Here is a 26,477-nt window from a genome sequence, read left to right on the forward strand (position 1 = left end):
GGACTGTTTGATGACGTCTGAATTGACATTCGTCATACCCCTAAACCTGAAGCATTGTTATGGCCTTTCTATTAGAATAAAGGCCTACAGAGACTAGGTTATAAATACAGTCCTGAGAAACAGCTGACTTCTTAGGGGCCCACTGGTTCTTCAGATCTGTTAAGCGGTTACTTCCCCAGTCCCTGAAAGCATAATTGAGAATAACACACAAAATAATTGGTGCAAGCCTCAACATTGGGTTGTTGGCCTGTGAGATAAAAGTAATCATATTATATAGAGGGGGGCAAGTAGAAGCATCTGAAACTGTTCCCCAAAGTCATCCAAGACAATAAATCAACGACAATATTATGATATATCCCAAAGCAGATGGCGAAAATCAGTGCCACTCCCTTCAGAATTTAGCCGATGCACGGGTATTAGATCATATCAAATCTCCATCTAATTCATCTGTATGGCCCTTGCAAAAATTGGAAGGATCTTGGAAGAAAAGAGGAGACCACTGCAAATTCAGTGAAGCAGAACTCCAATTGCAGCCATAGCCCATGTTTTATTTTTGCTAGAGATCAACATATCCTCAAGTACATGATAAAATGCCATTAACATGGTCAGACAGAAAAGCGTTCTAATTCACATAGAGTAGGCCATCTCATACATGCTCAGTTTTGCTCTAGGACTTGGCTAACTCTCCTGTTCTATGGACCATTTGAGCATCGTACCCATCATCACATTGATTCACTTCGATACTGTTACATTAATTGAGCCAGCCGAGCAAAGAGTTGCTATCTTTCTCCTTGGTAAGACAAATGTGCTCAAGAGAGCAGAAGATAAATCCTGCAAAGATTCAGGGGCCTTTACATTATTAAAATTGGGGGATTCTTATGGATACTAGGATATGCACTTCAAAATAAAAGACAAATTATTACATTTTACACTTCTCATCACAAGGAAGGAAGCTCAATCAAGGAAGGTAGATATCTTTGTGTTACAGAGGCAGGGTATTCTACTATTCTGTACTTGGAAATATTGCTGTGGTCCATATGCTGAATGATACCAATGGCTGCCAGCTTTGGGAGGATGCAGAACAGGAAAAGTTTTGCCATAGGTCTAGACCAATGTTTTTCAACCATTTTTTTTTTTTTTAATCTCCTGGCACACTCGAACCAATAGGTAAGCTTCTACAGCACACTTGAATTATGTTGATCAAAAAAGAGAGTAAAAACAAGAATATACTTACTGTGTTTTGAACTTCTTTTGAAAATAATTTAATTAATGATCTTTAAAATTTTTCACAGCACATCTCAGGTCCTCTTATGGCACACCAGTTGAAAATCACCAGTCTGGACAGCAATATAAACAGCTCTGCTGTTTGGGCCATATAATATGGTAGATCCTATGGTTATTGATGGTAGGTAAAGATAATCTGTGGAGCTCTTGGCAAGCCCAAGTGGGAGAAATCACACACCTGTCCCTGAGGTTTTGAAACAAAGCCATGCAATTTACCTTTGAAAAACAAGTCATGGCATCCCCCTGGTAGAAATGGAGCACCTGATGATGGGATACCAGTTGATTGATCATTTTTCATAAATGCTCATGATGAGCAGGGTCTTTCAAATCTGTTGTTATCATGAACCTGGTTGAGCCTAGCATCAATCTATCATAACATAGAATGGGTAAATTCAGACTTGACCATGAACACTATCAGAAGTTAAGCTGTTTGAACAGAAAGCCAGCTCCCCATGTTATCCACCAATGTTGGGCATAGCCTCTTTTTAGGCTCAAACCTATGACTGGCTGATAAAGAAAGAAAAAACCTGAACTTGGTTTCTGAATGGGTCAGCTGAGTATGTGAATACAAACTGAAAATGGATGGTAATTGTTCTCTGTTACTAGGAGTGGCCTTAAAAGGGAGTGGTGATAAAGAATTTTCCCAATGGACAAAGCAGTGCCCTTATCCATATGTCTATGCACATGACTTTACCCAAGACCTACTTCTCTAAATCTTTCAATCTTTCTTCTTCTAGGCTCTGAGCAGCCCGCTCATTTACCACTGCCCTGAGTCTGTCTGTTTTATGCTGATCTGAAGCCATTTTTCTGTCCTTACAAATAAGATGGAATTTAATCTTAGAAAGCAGACCCTAATAACAAACTAAAAAGTGTTTAACTTTCTGTCTCTGAGTCATCTAATTCATATACCCAACTGGGGGCAAAGCTTGCTTCTGCAGGCAAGGGATTGTTAGGATTGTTAGTGTAACAGTGAACTTCTACTGTCCTTTTGTACAGTATGGGTATTTTATGGATAGTATATTACTGTAATATTAAAACTAAAGTAATAAATAACTGCAGAATGATCATTGACAAGTTTGACTCACATATGAATAGTGTCAATATTATCTTTCTTATAACTAAAGAATGAGTTTTACAGCATCATTGTTTTTCTTAACTAGCATCCCAATTTCTTACTGTTTTTGTTTGCTTGTTTTCAGTTTTTGGCCTGGGCTGGGTTTGAACCCACCACCTCCAACGTATGGAGCTGGTGCCCTACTCCTTTGAGCCATAGGTGCTGCCCTATCTTCTTACTGGTCTTTTATAGCTCTTTTATATGTTTTCTTTTCTAAAATATTTTTATCCTTCTTTTTTTGAAAGATAATTTTTTAAAGGATATTACAGTATCTATGAGAACATAAATAATATTTGATTAATTGGATAATTATTTTGCAGTTTCCTTAACTCTATCTTTCAAGACAAATAGGCTGATAATATTCTGGATTATTGAACACATACACTGGCCATCCATTAATACATCAAAAATATGTCAAACATGTATTCAACTTGTAAATGCAGCTTGTGTTTTAATTAAGTCTCGGTTACTATTTCTGAATCACATTTGGTAATTACTTTCTGTTTGTGATTGACCTCTAATTAATCATTTCTTTAAATTCAAAAGTAATTTTCAAAGAACATTTCTTGATATTTTAAAGATTGATTTCATAGAACTGTATATTCCATTACCACCATGACAAAAAATGTGAAATTTTTACCTTGTTATAGATAATAAAAATCGATATTATCAATGTTTTAGAACATAATATTTCAAAGGCTACTGAGCCATAGCATTTAAAAATAAACAACATAAGGTTAAGTGTAGTGGCTCATACCTGAAAGCTCAGAACTTTGGGCAGCCAAGGTGTGAGGATCCCTTGAGGCCAGGAGTTAAAGAGCAGCCTAGGCAACATAGTGAGACCTTGTCTTTACACAAAAGAAAAAAAAAATTAGCATCATGTGGTGGTACATGCCTGTAGTCCCAGCTACTTAGGAGACTGAGGAGGATTTCTTGAGCCCAGTGAGCTGTGATTATACAATTGCACTGTAGTATGGGCGACAGAGATCTTGTCTCTGTAAAAAAATAAAAATAAAAAAAAATAAGTGTTTAAGGGTTATATTTTTTTCTTTTTCTATTAGAGACAGAGTCTCACTTTGTCACCTTTGGTAGCATACCATGGCATGACAGCTCACAGCAACCTCCAGCTCTTGAGCTTAGGTGATTCTCTTGCTTCAGCCTCCTGAGAAGCTGGGACTATAGGCACCCACCACAATGCCCAGCTATTTTTTTGTTTTTGTTGCAATTTGACCAGGGCCAGGTTCAAACCCACCACCCTCAGCATATGGGGCTGGCACCCTACTCACTGAGCCACAGGTGTTACCCAGGGTTATATTTTTTTCAAATGAACATTTTGGAAGCAATGGTTAATTATTTTGAAAATAAAGCAGGCTTTGAAAAACAGATCCTTTAAGGGTGATTGCATCAAGAAATTTGGTAGTACTTATAAAATATAAGTTTCTTAAAAATAAAACAGTAAAACCATTATAAATGTGGCATAGCTTATAGTATTATATTTTAATTTCATGTATAAGAACTCCTTTAAGAGAATAAAATGGAAAAGAAAACCACTGTCTAGATTTTCCCATCAATTTGAGATAATTACAGGTGCAAGGAAAATGCAAAAAATATACAAATATTTTGAAATAATTGTGGCATGTTAAATATTATCAAGCAACATATTTGAAAACAGTGACTCGAAACAGGCAAAATCTATTTCCTTAAGTTTACAATGTAAAAATATCAGTGAAAAATAAGATACTAGAGCTGTAAAATTATTCATAATTTATAACGTCTTGAACATACTTATTAAGACACCCATGTTTTAGATTTTACAAGTAATGGGGATACTTCCTTAAAGTGTAGTAAATTACTCATAAACAAGCAGGCAAATGACAACAGAGAATTTTATATACATTTTTAGAGAATGTATATATGCTTTTATGTTCTACATATAATTTTCTACATTTTTAATATTTAATATTCAAATATTTTATGATAGTAATCAAAAATACTTTTTCACAACTGAACTCCTTCTAACAGTAAAGATAGCTCTGTACTTTTTTCATTTAAAGAGTGAGATCCAGGTTGTCTTGATAGCTGACTCCTTTTTTGTCTAATTTTTCCTATATAATTATTATATCTTTTAGACAAACAAAGTTTAGTTGTACCATAAATGACAGGAAGATTTAAATCCTCTGAAAGTAAAGTATTTGATCTCTTGTTGTCTTCTATTATTTTCATATCCAGAGTCTTTTTTGGATTGTGGTTAATACGTTTACAGACTTTAGTCATCTTCTGGATTTGACCAGTTTGGTGTTTTTCCCTGGTATGTGAGCTTTCCATTCCAGTGAGACATAAAATATTCTTATAACCAATAGGAGGAAGTAATGTTTGAGATGAAGTTTTCCCAAATGATCTAGTGGGTAAATCTTGAAAATACCTTGGGAAATGTTGACTAATTTTATATTTATAAATTAATTTTCTTGAATCTGAATCATCTAATTGGATAGAGCATAGATCGTCTACTGTTACATCCTGACAGGTATTTGTTGGAATCTGAGGTTTATTCAGTTTCTTGGAATTATGTTGAGATATGCTGGGCAAAATTCCAGGTTTATTTTGTTTTAAGATTAATCCAGTGCCAGGAATAAAAAGTTCTGATTCTTCCTGCTTTGATGAATGAGTGATATCTATGTTCAAAACAGACTGTTGGTTTTGTCCATTCTTTGTTTTATTTTTCCATATTAAAGGGTTATATATAACTTGCCCATCAATAGGACATGAATTGCACTTGTGGAATAACCAATTGTCAATACATTTCCTATGAAACTTAAAAAAATTAGAAGTTAATCAGAACTATTATATAATATCTTATTTGTAACATATATCATTTATATAATTTTTCCCCAGTTTCATAATTGTGTGATTATTAAAACTAGCAAAAATGAAAGATAATATTTTAAAGAAGTTCACTTCCAAACAGAATTGTTTATGAACTGATCTCCATTTTTAATATTAAAATGCAAAGCACTTTTATGGATATCACTTTTGTAATTTTAACTAATGACTTAATTAAGCTATTAATTTCATTGCTAATTATTTCTGAGTAAAAATTATTAAAAATTTAAAAAGCCATAACTAACTAGAGTTGCAAATGAATTTGATGACAGTAAGATAGAAAATAACAAATAATATATTTGGAAATAAAACAAGCAGTCATTTTAAATAAGGGTGACTCTAAAGCTATAAATGCTTATTTATTGAAACATCTTCATTTCCGAAAAAAGTTTGTTATAGATCAATTTTAGACTGCTTCTAGTTAGTTCGTATGACATAATAAACTAGTATGCCAATTGAGGCATTTCTATTTCCTCTAAAGAATCATAAAACACACAGAAAAACATTAGTATTTTATAAGCTTTTTCTCTCCACAGATAACTAAAGAACATGAAAGAATCTAATTTAAAGTGCCATTTTATCTTTCCTAGGCAGTTATATGTAGAGAAATGAGTCCTAATCAATAGGAGCGCAGAAAATGCCTTCTCAATAGTCTCTTCAGCAATGCTTTTGCCTACATTGTGCAATTTGAACATCTCTGTACATAGTATAACTAAAAAGTAAAGAAAGAGTCCTCAGTTCTCACTTCATTTGTTTAAACTGACCCTACAAGGAAAGTCAAACTAAAATGATGTGACTTTTACCTTGTGGGTACATGGTAGCCATCTTACATATTGACCAAGATGAAATGCCTTCAAACAAAGTCGACACTGGTAGCCTGGAGCAAGCAGCCTACTATTCTTGGTAATCAGCCTGAAAGGCAGTGACTTTACAACATGTTTTGGTGTGTAAACCTGGCTGAATGAGAACAAGCAGTGAGACAGGAATGTTTATATGTTACCAGGATATATTCAATAGCAAAGGCAAATAACCTTTACATAAATAATGTAACTGAACCCAAGTTTTTCTTGAACCAAAGATAATAAATATCATACATTATAAAGTTTAAAAATCTACTCTATTGATCCTGAGCAAAATGGATCAAACTTCACAAAGAACAAAATTTTAGTCATAGCAAATAAAACTACAAACCTGAAATTTTCTATTTGTACTTTAATGTCAATAAAACTAGACAAAATTTTGAAGGAGAACCACATCCTCAACTTATTTCAGACTAAGGCAATATTTAGGCATGTATTTAGAGAAATACCACCCAATTTACTCTGTCATCTGCTAGGAAATGAAGTATATAGTAAGCCACATTAAATATCTCAGGCTACTATGGTAAATTGGCAGATCATAATCTCAGAGGAAGTTCATTTTCCAGTGGGATATGGACTTGCAACTTCAATATTATTAGACTATACTAATATAACTCTAAAAGTACCAACCCACTTTTGCATCAAAAGTACTGACCAACATAACTAAGATGACAGAGTGTGCATTAATCGCTATTTAATGCCATTAGCAACTGGTAAAACAGATAAAACAAATATTAAAAACAAAAGCTTGGTTTAAAGTCAGATGTATTCCGATTACACGTGTACAAAAGTAATTCAAAACAAAGTACAGATATATTTTTCAGATAAGTTCATTCCTCTTGTTATTCTACAACTATATTCTAATTTCAATTAAAAATGTGTATTTTTAGGATTCATTTAAGGTTGTTATCCTTTTTTTTTAATCTTGAAACTCTCTCCTTTATTTATTCCATTTTCTATGCCTAGAATTTCCTACTTCCCCCAATGTTCTCCTTCCCAATTCCTTGCTAACATCTCTGTAAGGAGAGGATGGACACAGAGAAGTAAGACAGTCTTATGCAGAAAAACTTAGGAGGGGCCTTAAACCTGGGTCAAAAGGCAGCTTCCCTTACAATCTGGCGGCTTATGTAGCCTTGCTGAGGCAGGAAAGCACACTTGGGGCAGAGTTTGGGACCTATCTGGGAGATTTCGGAGAAATGGCCCTTACCCTACACATCAAAACTCAAGTACTATGAAGAGAGCCCCACATTGTGCTCCATCCCACAGTAGCCTGTCACCTTCAGTCTCTTAAATCTAATACGTAGTTATTAATTTATCATTCCAATAGGATGAAGTGTAATACCCAGCCAGGAAAAATGGAGTTTTAGAGGCTTTGTATAGGTTCATTTTATGCCCACAAATGCTATGATCTGCATTATGTGCAGAGTATCCTTAGGGCATGGGTTAAATATCCAATGAGGTTTGGATAGAAACTTACATATATGTGTGTATGCATAGGTATGTGTGGGGTGTGGATGTGGGTGCATTATGGATACCCATATTTGTTTAGTGAGAACAAGCACAATTTTTGTTTAGGTAATTCACTAATTTTTTTTGTTTCAAATTTATCCCGTTCTTTTAAAATGGAATCTTTTTCATATGTTTTATAAAGCACCTAATCTTTTAATAATACATAGCATGTTTAATTTTCTTTAATTGAAAAGGAGGGCATACAGCAAGAGGCCTGGAGGCCTATCCACTTTAGTAAGCAGTTCAATCAATGTTATGCAATAGGACCTGTCTGCCTTCACTCTTTCTCCTGAGGAGTGGGGAGTAGGAGATAGAAGGAGAGGGGAAAATGAAGCAGAAAAAGACTTACTTCCTCCAGAGATAATTATTACAAAGCACATCTCAAATCTCCCTCTTTTTTATATGTGTATAACTTATGTCAGTTTCAATTTCAGATTTATTTAGATGATTATTTGATTACTGAGGAAACTGCTATATCCTCTATTACCTAGTACAATCTCTGGTAAAACTAATAGTAATAACAGATAACATTATTTGACTCATTTCACACTCATAAAATTCCTATGAGGTTGATTTTATAAGTATCCCCATCTTAAAGATGAGGAAAAAGTGGCAGTTGTGGCAAAGAGAAATGAAATAATTAGCTAAAAAGTCAACATGTGGTTGAACTAGGATTGGATTCAGGCAGTCAGACTCCAGAGCCTTGCTTTTCACTTGCATACTGGACCCAAGGATGTGGATATATTCAATAAATATTTACTGAATGAAGAAATGAATAAAACTTATTAAAAGTGAAAAGTTATCCAAAGGTCCCAGGTCATAAAAGAAATAGAAATTCTTCTGAAAATCTCACCCTTGCTTTTCTTGAAAATGTGGCATCTTTTCTTCTATCTCATTTTCAGTATCTACATATTTTACAATTTCATCTGATCTTTTTTCCAGTAATCTCCATCTTTGGTTTCTCTTCTGTAAAATGTAAAAAGTAGATGCAACATTGAAAATCATAGAATTTTTATTCTATGGGTTAAAATTAATAGGCTGCATAACAAAACATAATATGATTAGTATTTATTTTTAACATGCCTATTATTTGTTTTTACTATGTTAAAATATTTACAAATTATTAGTCTCATATACTGCATAGGTATTATAATGGCATTATTTTTTAAGGTAAAAATATTAATGATAATTATGGATTTAAAATTTTATCTTGTATGGTAAGAAGAAAGTAGCATTATTATTTAGCTTCAGGAGATATTTTTTAAGTGTACACTTCAAATGATCTCAATGAAATTCTATGTTTAATTATTGTTGATTTCAAGAGAAAACCATAAATGTTTTGATATGTTCTAACAAGCTGATTCATAATGTTGAGAGCTTTTTAAAACTGATTTTAAAGTTTGATGGCTATATAATTCCTGTTCTTAAGATTTATTTATACTGTCATCAGATGTTTTTTACTGCACTGGATTTTATAAATTACTCATATAATAACTGATTGCCTTTGTATATCCCTATGAGAAAGAGTTCTCCTAAAAATATGGTTTTAGAGGCCAGACACGGTGGCTCACACCTATAATTCTAGCACTCTGGAATGTTGAGGCAGGAGGATTGCTTGAGCTTAGGAATTTGAGACCAACCTGAACAAGAGTAAGACCCCATCTCTACTAAAAAGTAGGAAAAACTAGCTGGGTGTTGAGGCAAGCACCTGTAGTCCCAGCCGCTGGGGAGGCTGAAGCAAGGGGATACTTGAGCCCAAGAGTTTGAGATTGCTGTGAGCTATGACACCAGGGCACTCTACCCAGCGTGACAGAGATACTCTGTCTCAAAAAAGAAAAATGTTTTTTAATTAATAACCAATCAGGTTTGTTCCAGTGTGTCATCTATTCTATTTTTAGATTTACCTATCTTTACAGTAGGACAAATATAAACACCATACTAGATTCAAAATGGATACTATACCTCCCGAAATGTAAATGTGTGAGAAAGATGGCAGCTGCCTTGAAAACATTGCTGGCATAAGTGATACTCTATACATTCGGTGCACCTGAAAATGCAAAACATCAAAACATGCAAGAGAAAAATCCAATTATTGTAATGGTTTTGGGTGATAATTCTGACCAAAGTTATCTAGGAACTATCCAAACACAAGCCTCATTTCAAATTACACTGTGTATTAGTTTCCTAATGCTACTGTAAAATATTACCACAGATTTATAAGATTAAACAACAAAAAATTATTATCTTACACTTCTGTAGGCTAGAAATCTGCCATGGGACTAAAACCAAGGGGTTGATAGGGCTGTATAACTTTTTGGAGGCTCTAAGGGAGAATCTATTTCCTTGTTGTCCTTTCTACCTGGCTAAATTTCTAAGCTTGTGGTCCTTTCCTCCACTTTTAAAGCAAAGAATATAGCATCTCTCTGCCTTTTTTCCATAGCCACATTCCCCTCTGACAGTCTTGCTCCTCTTTTCCACTTTTACGACTCCTTGTGATTGCACTGGGTCTATCCAAGCAATCCAAGATAACATCTTTATTTAAAGATCAGCTGATTAGAAACCTTAATTTCATCTGCAATCTTACATCCAGGTTCTGGACCTAAGCACGTGGATATGTTAGGGAGACCCATTATTTTGCTCATCACATACCCCTTCCATGATGCTTTCTCAGACTAGCTTGTCTTTTATTTATCTTTTCTCTAAATTCCTATAGGACCTATAGCTTATTATATATTCTGTCATTGATTATTCAGTGTTGCTTTCCAATTGTTTCGCAAATGCTAGAGGGTTTAGCAGTATACTTCTTGAAAACAGAAATTATATTTTCACTACTTCCCCACAGAATGGAAAAACAGTAAATACACAAAATGTCTCAATAAAAGCTATTGATAAGTTACAAAAAAGCACTTTCCAGAAAAGCATTTTCTCTGTCAAGCTTACATCATTTATATAAATTTTGCCACAAGCAGAGAATTTTAATTCAATTGCAGCAAAGTTTACCAAACAATATTCTGAGCACTAGTCAAATAAACTTATTTTCTTATTCAAGTTATCAAAGATTTAGAAGGCTATTTCCAAGAGAAATTTGAGAAAATATGTCCTTCAGACATCTTAGAAGAGGCAAGTGCTAATTTATTCATCATTATTATTTATACATAGAAGGAAGTTTCTTAATAATTAACATCAATGAGTTAGTGCAGTGGTGCAATTTATTCAATTTAGGACACCAGAGTATGGTAGGCTAGAAAAAGTCAAACATCTCCCTACATGAGGCTGTCCATAAAGTACCCAGCTAGGTATGTCTCTGTTTTTCATGGCACATGGCTGGATACTTTCCAGACAGCCCTAATATAATCTAATTTTTTTGGAATTAACCTTTGAAAAGATGAAGTAGCTAACTTATGAAACTCTAATGAAAAAGAACTGAAGCCAGGCATAGTGCTTATGCTTGTAACCCCAGTGACTCAGAAGGCTGAGGTGGGAGGATCTCTTGAACTTAGGAGTCTGAGGTTGTAATGAGCTGTGATCCTACCACTGAACTCTAGCCAAGGCAACAGAGAAACAGTTACCTCTAAAAAAAAGGAATAATAACTTAGAAGCTCCCTAGTTTATCTTGTCTCTTATTCAATCTATTCCTAAATTATTGGAAATAGTTTTCAGGCTGATTGTTGACTGTAATGCCAGTATTCAAGGGAATAGAGGAAAATGGAGTCATAAATGTTGAAAATGCATTATTTAATTTGTAAAAGAGGGTGAGACAGAGATGTGTAATTGTTAGCCAAATCCACAGAGGAGAAGTTATGAAAGAGAAGATATTCTCAAATGAGAATGTAGAGCAGTAGACAGGGAGCACAATAGTAGAGAATGTATTTACTTTGAGATGTCTGGAAGAATACTCCACCAAGGCAGAGAGAGCAGTGCCAGAGGAGTGTGCTGTCATCAACAAAGTCCTTAACAGCTAGATCTGACCATCTCTAAGATGATACACTGAAGCCATATTAAACGTTGGAGGAATATACTACTGTAAGGACTGAGAATTTTACACTGTGGCCCTTGAATGCCCTGTCCTTCACAGCTATTCCTCCTAGCTCCTCCTTTAACATGAGACCTTAGCCCCTTACTGTTCCTATCTACTTCTCTTGAGAACACTTAAATTGCTTTTTTTCTTTAATGATGGCTGCTGATACAAAAGATCAAGTCCTTCCTTTTCCTAGAACCCTTTAACTGACATTCCTAAAACTAGCTGAACACGTCCTGCTAGCACATCTATAGAAATCCTGCTTTTTTTCCTCTAGTTAAAATTCTCCTTTGGAGCCTTCTCAGGCTGTCCATTTCTTACTAAAGCCTGTCCTTAACAATTTTCTTTTGTGTAACTCACATAGGAAACAAGAGTAAATTCAAAGGAGAAAGTATAATTTGCTTTTGGAGGCAATAAAAAAGTTTTATGGTTTTATGAGGGAGTTTTACAAATATATATATAAAACTTAATTTTGGCTCATCATAATGTAATTTCAGAAAGATTAAAAGTAAACATACATTTTAGAAAAAATTTTTAAAAGACATCGAAGCAAGATATTTTCTTTTTAATGTACTGTTAACTTAAAATTTTAACTAGGAAAATACAATTTCCCAAAAATAGAAATTAATTAATACTTTATTGTGGAAATTGTGGTAAAGTTTGGAGGTTACTCATGAAAATTGTTTGCTCTAATAATTATCTTCTTTCTGTTGTTGTTGTTGAGGTATTAGACATGAAAGAAAACAAAACCCACACTCATGGAAATTTGAAGTAGGGGGTGGAGAATTGTGGGAAGATGGCTGACTAGAAGCAGCTTTCACCAGAGGCTCGTGCTCAAAGGGAGACATATTGGACTGAAGTGGATGGAAGCCAAATGAGAGGGGCTCTGCACTGAGAGGACTGCATGGGGTACATATCACCCAGGTTGAAACAAGTGATAGAAACAAGAAAGTGGAAGAAAAACAAGAGGTATGAGCCTAGCTCCCAAAGGAAGGGAGACTCGCTCCCCCCAAATGGGAGGTCTCCTGGTGGGGGACCATTCAGGCAGCAAACTGGGTTCAAAAGTCTCCTCACCTTATACCACAGGAGAGCAGTTGCTAAGTTCCAGTCCTCCTTCATTACTTGAGGTCCCACCACTGAGTCTAGGCCCCATTCTTTCTGGCACAAAAGACCAAATATTTTTCCTGCAATCCTGAGCACCCAGATGGCCCTTCCCCCACCTGCTGGAAGGAATGCCCCCTGTAGAGTCTGCAGTATTTGACAAGCTCACTGGGAAGCTCAGAAAGTCTGCTGGCCACCAAGCTGCAGCATGAGAACAGTAGCATGGCAGTCCAAGCTTTTGTGGGGAAAGGGTGAACTCCCCATCTCCAGCTCCTCAGGAATTCTCAGGCAGCTCTGTTTTGTACCCTTCAGGACAACTTCCGAGCTCCATTGGGTAGGCAAGGCCAGTGCTTAAATGACTTTGACTTATGACTGAACTTTGGACCTGACCCCTCCGGCAAGCCCGGCTCTCTGAGCTTGATTGGATGGGCAGGTAGGTGTCCAACTGACTTTGGACTGAACTTTGGACCTCTGGCCTCTGCCAGGCAAGGTTTTCTGAACTTGATTGGGGAGGCAGAGCTGGGTAAAAGTGACTTTGGACTAAACTTTTAGCCTTGGGCCTCCACCAGGCGGGGCTCTCTGAGCTCAATTGGATGGGCAGGGCTGGGTATAAGTGATTTTGAACTGAACTTTGGGCCTCTGGCCTCCACCAGGTAGGGCTCTGTGAACCCAACTGGGTGGGTGGGGCCATGGTTTAAGTGACTTTGGACTGAATTTTGAATTAGCACTCTCCACTCGGTGGAGGCTCTCTGAGCTCAATTGGGAAGGCTGTGCCTGAGTGACTCTTATGATCTTTAGACCTGTGCTCCCTGCTGGGCAGCAGCCCCCTGAACTTGACTGGGCAGGTGGCACTCAATTCCTGAGCAACACTGTCTCATCTCTGGGCCTATCCTGTCCACAGAGCTGCAGCCCTCAATGCGTGATTAGTAGGGTAGTGCCCAGTGCATAAGCATCTCTTCTGAACTCTGGGCCAGTGCTGTCAGATAGGCAGCCTCATGAACTTGATTTGGTAGATGGAACCAGGACTGGCAGAGTGACTTTGATTGGAACTCTGGACCAGTACTGCCTACTGATTCTTTTTCCCCTGCGCACACTGTTTGGGTCTGTGGATTTACCACTTGTCTGCCTTTCTTAGTACAGCAGTGGCACTGCAACAGTAAAGAGTGAACTCATCAGGGACAACCTATCAACTTGTGGGGTGACAGAGCTCCCCACATGAAGCACGTGAAGTGAGCCTGGTAAGGGTTAATTGGCTTTTGCTAACACAGAAGCAGTTCTGCAAACAACAAAAAGGCTGGACAGAGGGCTGGGCTCCCCTGAAACAAACATAAGGCTTGTTACCATGGAAACGAAAAATTCCAGGAACAATGGCTCTGAAGTCATGCATTCCCTCAGACATGGAGGTGGCAGGTGTTACAGCCTCACTCCTAGAATCACGGATCAGAGGTTGACAAATGTGAAAACATTATGTCGTAAGAAGCCTATAGATCTCTGTGCTGTGGAGAAACAAAGCCATAAATCTATCCTGGGTAAACTGAATGTGCTTATGAGGAGTTTCACTTCCTCATTTCCCTTGCAGTTTCTGTGTTATGTTTAACCAGATTTGTAGTTAGAGTTACCTGTAGTTAGAGTTGACACATGTCTGAGAGGAATGTAAAAAACAGAAGAAATTGTGTTAATGTGGAGATTTGATATTTACCCACAAGTTAATTTTAGATAGAGTAAGTTAGGTAAGATTTAGGTAATAGTAAAGTTTATAGATTAAATTTCTATGTGACCACCAATGTATATAAGGTGGCACAAAATAAAGTTTCTTTGCTACATGCCATCTCTTGTGTGTGTAGTCAATCATTCCTGGGCCCATCAACATTGCAGGTGCGAGCTCACACCTGTAGCAAAGCTGCTGATTCTCTCACGTCTCCAATCACACAACACAACTAAAAAAGTATAATTAACATACTAAAAAAGAGAAAAAGAGGAAGATGCTGAAAATACTCATGAGGAGGAATCAGCTGAAGAACTCTGTCAACGTGAAAAATCAGAGCAGATCAACACTTCCTGGAGTCATCAAAGAAAATACACCAGAGAATTCCATCCACAGAGAAATTGCTGAAATGTCAGAAATAGAATTTAGAATATGGATGGCAAATGAGATAATTGGAATAGAGGAAAAGATGGAAACAGAGAACCAAAAACAGTTCAGAAGTTATCTCAAGAAATTAATGAATTCAAAGACAAAGTCACCAAGGATATGGACATAATAAGGAAAGATGTCGCAGAGCTTAAGAATTTAAAAAGGTATTTGAGGAGCTTCAAAATACAGTAGAGTCCCTCAGAAATAGAGTTGAGCAGTGCAAAGAAAGAATCTCAGACAAAGACGACAAGACTTTTAAATTATCCCAAGCATTCAAAGAGGCAGAAAAATGGAGAAAAAGAATAGAACTTTCCCTGAGAGAGGTATAGGATCATTCCAAGAAACCAAACATCTGAATTATAGGGAAACCTTAAGGAGAAGAAGATGGTCCCAAAGGCACAAATCTCTGCTCCAAGGCATTATGGCAGAGAATTTCATAAGTATTGCAAGAGACACAGAAATTCAGATGGTAGACAGTTTAAGAACCCCAGCATGACTCAGTCCAAACAAAGCATCTCCTAGACACATTGTAATTAATTTTGCCAATGTTAATATGAAGGAGAAAGTTCTGCAAGCAGCCTGGCATAAGAAAAGTATTACTTACAAAGAGATAAATATAAGGATGACTGCAGATCTTTCAGTTGAAACTTTCCAAGCCAGAAAAGGATGGTCATCAACCTTCAACCTTCTTAAACAGAACAATTTCCAGCCCAGGATCCTATACCCTGCTAAACTGAGTTTAATTTGTGATGGAGAAATCGAATACTTCACTGACATACATTCTTCTCATTAGCCCATGGATCATCTCCCATAATCTACCATATCTTAATACTATTTAGCCATTAAAAAAAATGGAGACTTTACATCCTTTGTATTAACCTGGATGGAAGTGGAAGACATTATTCTTAGTAAAGCATCACAAGAATGGAGAAGCATGAATCCTATGTACTCAATTTTGATATGAGGACAATTAATGATAATTAAGGTCACAGTGGGCGTTGGGGAAGAGGATAGCAGAGAGAGAAAGAAGGAGGGAGGTGTGGGGAAAGGAAGAGCAGAGAGAGGAAAGGAAGAGCAGAGAGAGGAAAGGAGGGAGGGGGTTGGGGCCTTGGTGTGTGCCACACTTTTTGGGGGCAAGACATGATTGCAAGAGGTAAAGAGGGACTTTACCTAACAAATGCAATCAGTATAACCTGGTTTATTGTACCCCCAATGAATCCCCAACAATAATAAAATAAAAAAAAAAAAGAAATTATCCCCTGTATCTTCTCAGACCATTATAGAATAAAAGTTGAACTCAACAGCAACAGAAATTTTCATACTCAAATAAAATCATGGAAAGTAAATAATCTCATGCTGAATGGTAGTTTGGTCACAGACAAGATCAAGAAGGAGATCATTAGATTTTTGGGATAAAATGACAATGAAGCCACAAACTATCAAAACCTGTGGGATAGTGTAAAGGCAGTCCTTAGAGGGAAATTTATAACATTAAATGCCTTCATCAAGAAAACAGAAAGAGAGCAAGTTGACAACCTAATGGGCCATCTCCAGCAACCGGAAAAAGAAGAACAATCTAATCTCAAACCCAGCAGAAGAAAAGAAATAACCAAAATTAAAGCAGAATTAAATGAAATTGAAAATGATAGAATTATTCAGAAGATCAGCAAAACAAAAAATTGAGTCTTTCGAAAGATTAATAAAATTGATAAACCCTTGGCTAGCCTAACCAGAAACAGAAAAACAAGATCTCTAACTACAATCAGAAACGATAAAGGGGAAATAACAACAGATGCCACATAAATACAAAAGATTCTCAACAATTACTACAAAAAACTTTATTCCCAGAAATATGAAAATGTAGAGGAGATGGACCAATATCTAGAAGCACAATATTTCCAAAACTCAACCAGAAAGGTTTAGAAATCTTAAATAGACCAATATCAACTACTAAAATAGCATCAATTATACAAAATATCCCCCCAAAGAAAATCCCTGGACCTGATGGTTTCACACCAGAATTCTATCAAACCTTCAAAGAGGAACTAGTTTTTATAATGCATGAACTTTTCTAAAATATAGAGAAAGAAGTAATCCTCCTCAACACATTCTATGAAGCAAATATCATCATGATCCCCAAACAAGGAAAGGACCCAACAAAAAGAGAAAACTATAGACCAATATCAGTAATGAATATTGATGGAAAAATATTCAACAAGATATTAGCAAACAGAATACAACAACACATTAAAAGGGTTATACACCATGATGAAGTGGGTTTTAACCCAGAGACACAAGGTTGGTTCAACATATACAAATCTATAAATATAATATACCACATAGAATAAAAACCAAATATAATTCTTTCAACTGATGCAGAAAAGGCTTTTGACAATATCCAGCATCCTTTTATGATAAAAACATTCAAGAAAATAGGCTTAGAAGGAAGATTCCTTAAGCTTATAGAGGCTATCTACAGCAAACACACAGCCAATATCATATGGAATGGAGTAAAACTGAAAGCATTTCCATTCAAATCTGGAACCAGGGAAGGATGCCCACTATCTCCTCTGCTATTAGTGTTGGAAGTTCTAGCCACTGCAATCAGGCAAAAGAAGGAGATCAAAGGAATCCAAATAGGGACAGAGGAGGTTATACTGTCCCTCTTTGCAAATGAAATGCTCTCACACCGGAAAACCCTAGGGACTCAATTACAAAGCTCTTAGAAGTGATCAAGGAATACAGCAATGTCTCAGGTTCAAAATCAATACACACAAGCCAGTAGCCTTCTTACATGCCAACAATTGTCAAGTCAAGAACAAAATCAAAGACACCATTCCTTTTACAATAGCATCAAAGAAGATGAATTACCTGGGAATATATCTACAAAAGACATGAAAGATCTCTATACAGAGACTTACGAAACATTGAAAAGGAAATAGCAGATGTCAACAAATGAGCCTGAACATACCATTCTCATGGCTGGGAAGAATCAACATTATTAAAATGTTCATACTACCCAAAGCAATCTGTAGATTTAATGCAAACCCCATCAAAGCACCAATGTCATACTTTAAAGGTCTTGAAAAAATAGTGTTTTGATTCATATGGAACTAAAAAAAACCTCAAATAGCAAAGACAGTTCTTAGAAATAAAAACAAATCTGAAGGCATCACGCTGCCAGACTTCAGGTTATATTACAAGGCTATAGTGATCAAAACAGCATGGTATTGGCACAAAAATAGAGACATCTATGGAATAGGATAGAAAATCTAGAGATGAACTCAGTTGCATATTGTTATTTAATCTTTGATAAGCCTAACAAAAACAGGAATTGGGGAAAAGAATACTTATTTAACAAATTGTGCTGGAAGAACTGGTTATCCACATGCAGAAGACTGAAACTGAACTTGCACCTTTCACCATTGACAAAAATTGACTCGTGTTGGATAAAAGATTTAAATTTAAGACATGAAACTATAAAAATTCTAGAAAAAGAGCGTAGGGAAAATGCTTGAAGATATTTGCCTGGGAAAAACTTCATGAGGAAGACCCCCACATAGCAATTGCAGCAATACCAAAAATAAGTAACTGGTACTTGATCAAGCTATAAAGCTTTTGCACAAACAGAGCCAACAGACAGCCCTTGGAATGGGAGAAGATTTTTGCATGTTATGAATCTGACAAAGGCCTGATAACTAGAATATAAAAAGAACTGAAACTAAATAGTAAGAAAAGTGCAAGCAATACTCTGTATAAGTGGGAAAGAGATTTGAACAGAAACTTCTCTGAGGATGACAGATGAAAAAAAATAAACTTCTCTGAGGATGACAGACAAAAAAAACAAACACATGAAAAAATGCTCATCATCTTTAATCATCAGAGAAATGCAAATCAAAACCACTCTAAAATATTGCCTAACCCCAGCAACATTAGCCCACATCACAAAGTCCCAAAACACCAAATGCTGGCATGGATGTGGAAAGAAGGGAAGACCTCTACACTGCTGGTAGGATTGCAAACTAATACATCCTTTTTGGAGAGAAGTATGGAGAATCCTCAAAAGACCTTTCATTTGGCCCTGCAATCCCATTACTAGGTATCTACCCAGAAGAACAAAAATCATTTTACCACAAAGACATTTACATTAGAATGTTTATTGTGACTTAATTCATAATTGCCAAGTCGTGGAAGCAAGCTAAGTGACCATCAACTCATGAATGGATCAACAAACTTGTGGTGTATCTAACCATGGAATATTATTCAGCCATTAAAAAAGATGCAGACTTTACATCTTTTACATTTACCTGGATGGAGATGAAATACATTCTTCTTAGTAAAGTATCTCAAGAATGGAATAATAAATATCCAATGTATTCCACACTAATATGAAATAAACATATAAACAATTACATGTCCATAGGAACAATAAAACACTATTATAGTCCAGTTCAGGGGTAGAAGGAAGTGGGAATGGAAGGGGGAAGGACATATGATAGGAGGGAGGGCATGAAGCAGGATCTCACACATTGTGGGGGTATATAGCACACCCCCCGGGTGAGGGGCTCTTCTACAAATAAAACTTTACCCTGGAAGTGAGAACAATATAACCTAAATATTATACCCTCATATTAATTTTAATAAAGTTTAAAAAGAATTGAAGTAAAAAAAATTGAACTTGATTAAATATTCATTCAATCTAGTCAATATTCCTTGGGCTCAATCTTAGCAGCTCCTGGCTGTAACCTCATTGGTGGTTTGAAGAAATTTATAGGGCATGAGAGAGCAAGCAGGGCTCAGAGATTGGAAATTCTAGGCCAACGCAACAAAGCCTATGTCCAGAGGTTCTAGAAAGGATGCTACTTCAGACTCAACTTAGACCAAGTGCATAGCCAATCCCCTTGCACAAGTAAAGAAAATATAATGATGAGGTTCTTGAGAAACTGGACTTCTATAGATCACCACTCTGGTAGTGGTATTAAAGCAGTCATCACATAAGTTGAATACAATATATGTAGGAAGAGCCAGGATAAAGGACAGGTATCCTAATGCTCAGTTTCCTAATGTAAAAAAAATGTTTTTAATTTTACTTATAGCACTTACTTATAACATTTTCCCTCAATCGGAAACTGTTTACAGTTATTACAGGGAATTCCAAGGTGTTTGTCCAGTTTCTCTTTCTCAGCTGTAGCCACAAGTTTGCCTGAGTTTTTCAATTCTTCCAAAATAAGTTTGAATGGTGCAAACTCTTTCCTGCACAGAGGACATCTCAACATGGAAGTGTTTGATGTCATATTCTGATAATTAGCTAAGATCATCATGCATTTTATATGAAAATTATTGCCACAGCCAAACCTATTGGAAATAAAATTCAAGTTTACAACTTGTATACAGCAAAGTTTTATATATACAAACACTGTATACATTATACATATTTATATAAATAAAATTTCTTATGCTATTACCTTTATTCCCCAAAGATAGACTCTGAACTGCTTTTCCAGATATAGCTTAATTACACACATACAGACACAATCTACCAATTTGTCATCTTTAATACATCAGAATTCCAAACATTAGTGTTCCCCCATTTCAATGAAATGGTGAAATATTTTTCATCATTAAAATATTTTTCATTTGTAAAGTGAGAATGAATATAAACATAAAAGAAAATTATAAGGAGAACTATTTATTATTGCTCTTTAAATAAAATGCTTCAGTGAGAGTAGGGTGTTGCCTTATTTTCCTAGACATCACACATTACATGGTATGGTGGTACCTAAGTAATATCTGCTAAGAGAAACAATGTTTTGGGAAGTGGTTAATAATTTTACAATATACGATACAAAAAGACACATGAAAAACTAAAATGTGGATCAAAATTTTGTCAAATGATCAAGAGAAAAAAGAATAAAAAATTTCAGTAGCAAATGATTGCTTACATTTTCTAAGTCTAATTTTGTAGTGAAGAATAGTATGAATATAAGACTGTCAATAAATATTTGTGCACAGGAAAAATTCTGAATTATGTAGGTTTAAAGATAGAATTTTGAAAAACTAAAAATAATTCTTATAATTTCCAGTAAGATAATCTTTTTACTAGAAAACTCTTGGAAACTATAATGAGCCATGCCATTTATTCACGTGTGTAAAATAAAAACATGAAAATTATCTTCCATTACTTAAAAGTGGAGAGACGAATAATTTTGGAATTCTGTGTTAATTTTCACTGTTAAAGTGTAGCTCAGAATTGTTTAGAGTTAAGAACAGAACTTCTCACAACATGTGTGTTAGGAAACAAAAGAATGCTGATTTTGATAAATACAAATTGACTGTTGGTAAAGCTATTTTTTTCTATCAACAAATCTCATAAGGTAATCAATTACAAACACGTAGAATTTGAATTTTTCATCAGTTTCAAGAAGATGAAGGAAAAGTAAATCACCTGCAAAAGGTGACAGGAAGCTTTTTCTCTAAAAGTACCTCTTGACAAATAGAGCAGATATCCTCGGAGCCAATTTCCTTCTGTTTAATGTACTCATCTTCTTTAACATGTGCAGTTGCATCATTTGTTTCCGTTTGGGCAGTCTGAACTTGATGTATCCCCCGCAGCAAATCATTTATTTCTCCTTCTACAAGACCCAACTGGAAAGCAGCTAGTGAAAAATCCCAAAGTATTAAAATTAGTGGCAAAACTGGAGACACAGAGATGGAAAACTTATGCTGAAAGTTAGAATTTTCTTTCCTATATCAGAAACAGTTTGGGTTGAATTATTACACTGACACTGACTCCTTCTTTGTAATCCTTTTAGGGACAAAAAGTCAGATAAGAGTCACTTTTAAAAAGAATGAAAATTATCTTTTTTCCTTGTTACTGAAAAGGGTCAGTGAAAACAATGCATTAGAAGGGTTTTGGATGTGGTAGTGTTCATCCTTAGATTGGGATAATACTCATGTCTTACATTTTGATTTGTTCATTTGTACATAAACAAATATTTTATCAGTATAGAGTACTAAAATAAATAGGGCACAAATACATACAGAGGAAACAGGGATAATGAGTGTTTGTTAGATGAATAAACAAGTGAATGAGTAATAGAAGAACAAGACTTAATGATTGTTGTCTATTTTCCTGTTTTAATTTTGTGTTCCTATGAAAGAGTGTCTCAGTAGCCATGTCCATCACAGATTTGGTCAGTGTTCCTCAGGACAATCTATTAGTAACTATAATGCCTGTACCATTGGCATGTCATTCTTTGAATTCTTAATTTTCTTCATCTTGTTGTTCTTACAAGAAATTCTGTTCTAAGCTTCTAGAGTTTTGACCAGGGCATCTTAGATTCTTTATTCTCTGGTGCATCCCTACACTCCTTCCCTTCCTTTTTCCTTTTCCTTAATATATATAATTTAAATGCTGCCTGTTATTTGTTCCCTGGGTTCTAGTCATTGTAAGCATTCTTTAATATATATATAGATTAAAATTATTTTCAGGACAATGAAAAGCTCGATTTACCTGGAAAGATCCCCATTTAAATATTAAATATACTGAAAACATCACAAGTTACATTTAAATACAGAAACTTCTGTTTCTGTCTAAGGTGTTGTGGCAGGTGGACGGTGGGAAGGTCTCATACTTCGATTAATCATTACTTTGGAGGAGAGGGCTATTTCTCACAGATACTCAGTAACATCTACTCTCTAAAAAAGAGAGAGGAAAATAAAGAAAAAAGATTGTGCATTTGGGAAAGAAGATTCTCTGGGGCAGCAGAAATACTGAAGAATAAAATTTCATAAAAGGAGCTGGCCATAAACTGTTCTGTGGGCGGCGCCTGTGGCTCAAGGAGTAGGGCGCTGGTCCCATATGCCGGAGGTGACGGGTTCAAACCCAGCCCCGGCCAAAAAAAAAAAACCACAAAAAAAAAAAAAATAAATAAATAAACTGTTCTGTGTGGTATAGTATTAATTGAAAAATAAAAGGATTAAAAAAAACTTCTGAAATTAGTTTGGAAAGATTCATGTATGCGATTATATAAGAATATTTTTACAGAAAAGAGCAAGGCTTGTTAACATTTGACATCACACTATGTCAGAGAAATAATAAACATAATATACAAGAACGCTCTATTTAACAATCATTATTAAACAAAGAGAAAAAGAAGGGCTATTTAGTAAGTTACTAAGATAACTGCATAGCAATATGGAGAAAACTGAGAGCAAATATGAACCTCCAACTTATACCAACACAACTATATGTGGATGCTACAAGGAAGGACAAAAATAACAATTAAAAAGTGGAAAAAAACTCCAAAAGACTAAATACTATGAAAGAAAGACAAATTTTAAAGTTTGTTTTTTAAAGTTTGTCTCTACATACAAAGAAAAGATGGTCAGATTTAAAAACACAAAAGTGTATATATACAACAAAATTTAATAAAGCCATAGAGAATAAAGAAAAGATTTACAACAGATTTGAGAAACATTTGCAGAAAGGAATAATCTCTATAATATTTAGAGAGCTTTTGCAGTTTTATCCCAATAAATAGCCAAAGTAGAGTTCAAATGAAGAAGTACAATTAGTAAACAAGGCAATGGAAGATGTTTAATTTAATTGGCGTCAAAGAAAAGTGAGTTAAAGTAAGAATGAATCATAGACATTGAATAAAACCTACTGAATAACAATAATAAATAAAATTTTATGCCTTATTTTTCTTACGTTATTTCTTTTGTATTAAAAAAAGTTATTTGGAGGAATTTTAGATCTGCAGAAAATGTTAGATGTAGTGGAATTTGGAAACTATTTTCTCATTTAATTTATTAGGAGTGAACAGATTACCATGAAACTTGCATCTGGCATTCTTTCTGACTTCTAAGTATTTCTATATATTTTAATTATATATATATATTTCTATATATGTTAATTTTCTTTAGAGTCTTAAATATGCTGTTAATATCTTTTTTTGTATGCTTATGTACTATGGCCAAAATGTGCATAAAACATGAATCCAGAAAAGAAAACTTGAAGAAATTGATATATTATTGAAATCACTGCAAGTCAGAAAAAATATTTTGAAGTCCAATTTGGTAATACATGTGAGAAGCAGACATAAAAATATTGACACTTCTACTCCAAAATCCAATTAATGAGACTTTAGGCTAAAAAAATAATTGGAAAGAAGAAAAGGCTGCATGTACAAAGAATATAATAAGTAGTTAGAAATAAATGAAAGTTAGAATGCCTTAATGGAAGAATGTTAAATTACGTATGGTACAAAATATTGAGTGGAATATTAGCCATTGATGACTTTAATTAAACAGATTACATAGCATAAAAATATAACATTATGGGATAAAAGCAGAATGCGGAATTTCAATAGTCATATGTATACGCACACGCACACACACAAATGCAGAGAGTAGAACCTCTAGAGTTGACTACCTCGTGACATTGGTCATCTCCTTAAGTTGACCTCATTTTCATAGACTGGACATGTGCCACATATATGTATCAGTACAATAGGCCTAGTTCCTTATGTTGACTACCTCTGTATGTTGACCAGTTTGTTATAGTTCCTTGGGTGGTTAATGTACAGAGATTCTACTGCATACAAAATCCTAAAAGAAAAGTAGAAAATAGAAAATATCTTTGTGGTGAGAATTTAGGAAAAAGTTCTTTTGTGTGTTTTTATTTATCTATTTATGTCTTTATTTATTTACTTTTTGAGACAGAGTCTCACTATGTCACCCTCGGTAAAGTGCCACGGCATCACAGCTCACAGACACACCAAACTCTTGGGCTCAAATGATTCTTTTGCTTCAGCTGCTTAAGTAGTTGGGACTACTTATTGTTGTTTAGCAGGCCTGGGCTGGGTTTGAACCTACTCTCCTCAGTGTATGTAGCTGGCGGCATAATCACTGTACTATGGGCGCTGAGCCATGTTTTTAATTTTATTCATACATATTTCATTGACAAAAGGAACAGATGATATTTACTAGTCATTGTATTTAAAAGAAAGGATACGATGATAAATCTAGGTTTTGTTGGGAAAATATTGGTGAGAAAAAGAATATTCTGTGTTTAAAAACTGATATTTCTCATAATAAAATTCCCACAAAATAATCTTTAGCTCCTCAAAAAAAGAGAGGGTTTCAGAAATAATTGTTTCTAGATTTCTTTTAGAAAAGAATCTATGAATTATGTTCAATACACTCCTCCTTCATTACAAGTAACCATTCCCTCCATGCTTATTTACAAACATTATATGATCCTAATGAACCATTGCTTATTGCTTTCTTTAAATTACTTTCATTTTCAGTATGTTTGTTCTTTCATATAAATAATAAATTTCAAGATCATTAAGACTTCTATTTTGTTTGAATATCTCTATACTGCAGTGATATTAAACCAGTGTGCCCCAGCACTCTGGTGTGCCATGAGAGGGTCTTAGGTGTGCCATAAGAATTTTTAAAGATCATTAATCAAATTATTTTTGAAAGAAGTCCAAATCATAGTAAGTATATTCTGTTTTACTCTTTATCTTGATTAATAAAGTGTGCCACTGAGGTTTAACTATAGGTTCAAGTGTGCCATGAGGTAAAAAATGTCAAAAAATACTGCTATCCTGTCTAGTTTTATATTTTGCACATGAGATTTTCTCAATGTTAACTAAATAGAACTTATTTTAAATATAAAAGATATGAAAAATCTTTATTTTATAAAGAAATATAGATTTTCAAAATATTAAACATTAACTATGTGCCTATTGTAGATTGAATGGTTTCAAAAAATGCAAAGAATAATATGTCATAAAATATCAGATTGATTCATATAAAATTGCTGTTTGATTGATCTATATGAAATCATTCATATGATTCATTTGTAAAAATCATGCAGCAGAGCTCCTGGCTAATATGCAGTACAAGAAATACTTGTCTGTAATTGGGAGAGTTGCACTCTCCAATGTAGTAGCCATTTGCCACATGTAGTTATTGTGCACTAGTAATTTGGCTAATATGACTGAAACACTGATTTTTTAATTTTGACAGGATAATATTTTGATGTATTGGGCTAAGTTAAAATATATTATTAAAATTATTTCCCCATTTCTTTTTACTTCTTGTAATGTGGCTACTTACATAGCTCACATATGTCTCTATTGGACAGCCCTTAGTACAGAGGTTTGTGAAAATAATATGGAAAAGGGGCAGAGAATAACACAAGACTGGAGAGGAGGTCAACATTTAATTTAGGTGGATAAAATGGAAAAGCAACAAAGAAAACAATATGTATGGAATCATACAACCTAGTTATCACACAAGAACAGATTGGGACAAAGGATTTAGGAGAGGATGACATTTTAGAAAGAAGCTTTTGTTTTGTCTAGAGTATGAATGAGGAAGTACAAAGTGCAGGCACTGGAAACCAGAAGTCCGCACAGAATGGTATTAAGGACAGAGGAAGGTTGAATAAAAATGAGAAGGAGGATGTTGAAATGGAAACATTTGAGAGATTGGTAGCATGTAAAATAAGCAGGATTTTTTTACTATAGAAGGAGCAGATACATGGAAAAAGGAGATGAG

General features: G+C 34.9%; 1 protein-coding gene across 1 annotated transcript in view; it reads right to left on the bottom strand.

Moving 5' to 3' along the window:
* Nucleotides 1-3,997: 3,997 nt before the first annotated feature.
* Nucleotides 3,998-26,477, bottom strand: part of ZSWIM2 (zinc finger SWIM-type containing 2) — a 34,702-nt gene continuing 12,222 nt past the window's right edge. Inside the window, exons 4-9 of the mRNA XM_053597806.1 lie at nt 21,346-21,556; nt 20,004-20,255; nt 9,610-9,694; nt 8,501-8,613; nt 6,082-6,235; nt 3,998-5,209 (exon numbers count right to left, since the gene is read on the bottom strand). Of these exons, the coding sequence (XP_053453781.1) occupies nt 4,397-5,209; nt 6,082-6,235; nt 8,501-8,613; nt 9,610-9,694; nt 20,004-20,255; nt 21,346-21,556 (1,628 nt within the window). The 3' untranslated portion in view covers nt 3,998-4,396. The remainder of the gene's footprint in view (nt 5,210-6,081; nt 6,236-8,500; nt 8,614-9,609; nt 9,695-20,003; nt 20,256-21,345; nt 21,557-26,477) is intronic.

This window comes from Nycticebus coucang, chromosome 7 (assembly GCF_027406575.1).
Source record: "Nycticebus coucang isolate mNycCou1 chromosome 7, mNycCou1.pri, whole genome shotgun sequence".
NCBI classification, from domain to species: domain Eukaryota; kingdom Metazoa; phylum Chordata; class Mammalia; order Primates; family Lorisidae; genus Nycticebus; species Nycticebus coucang.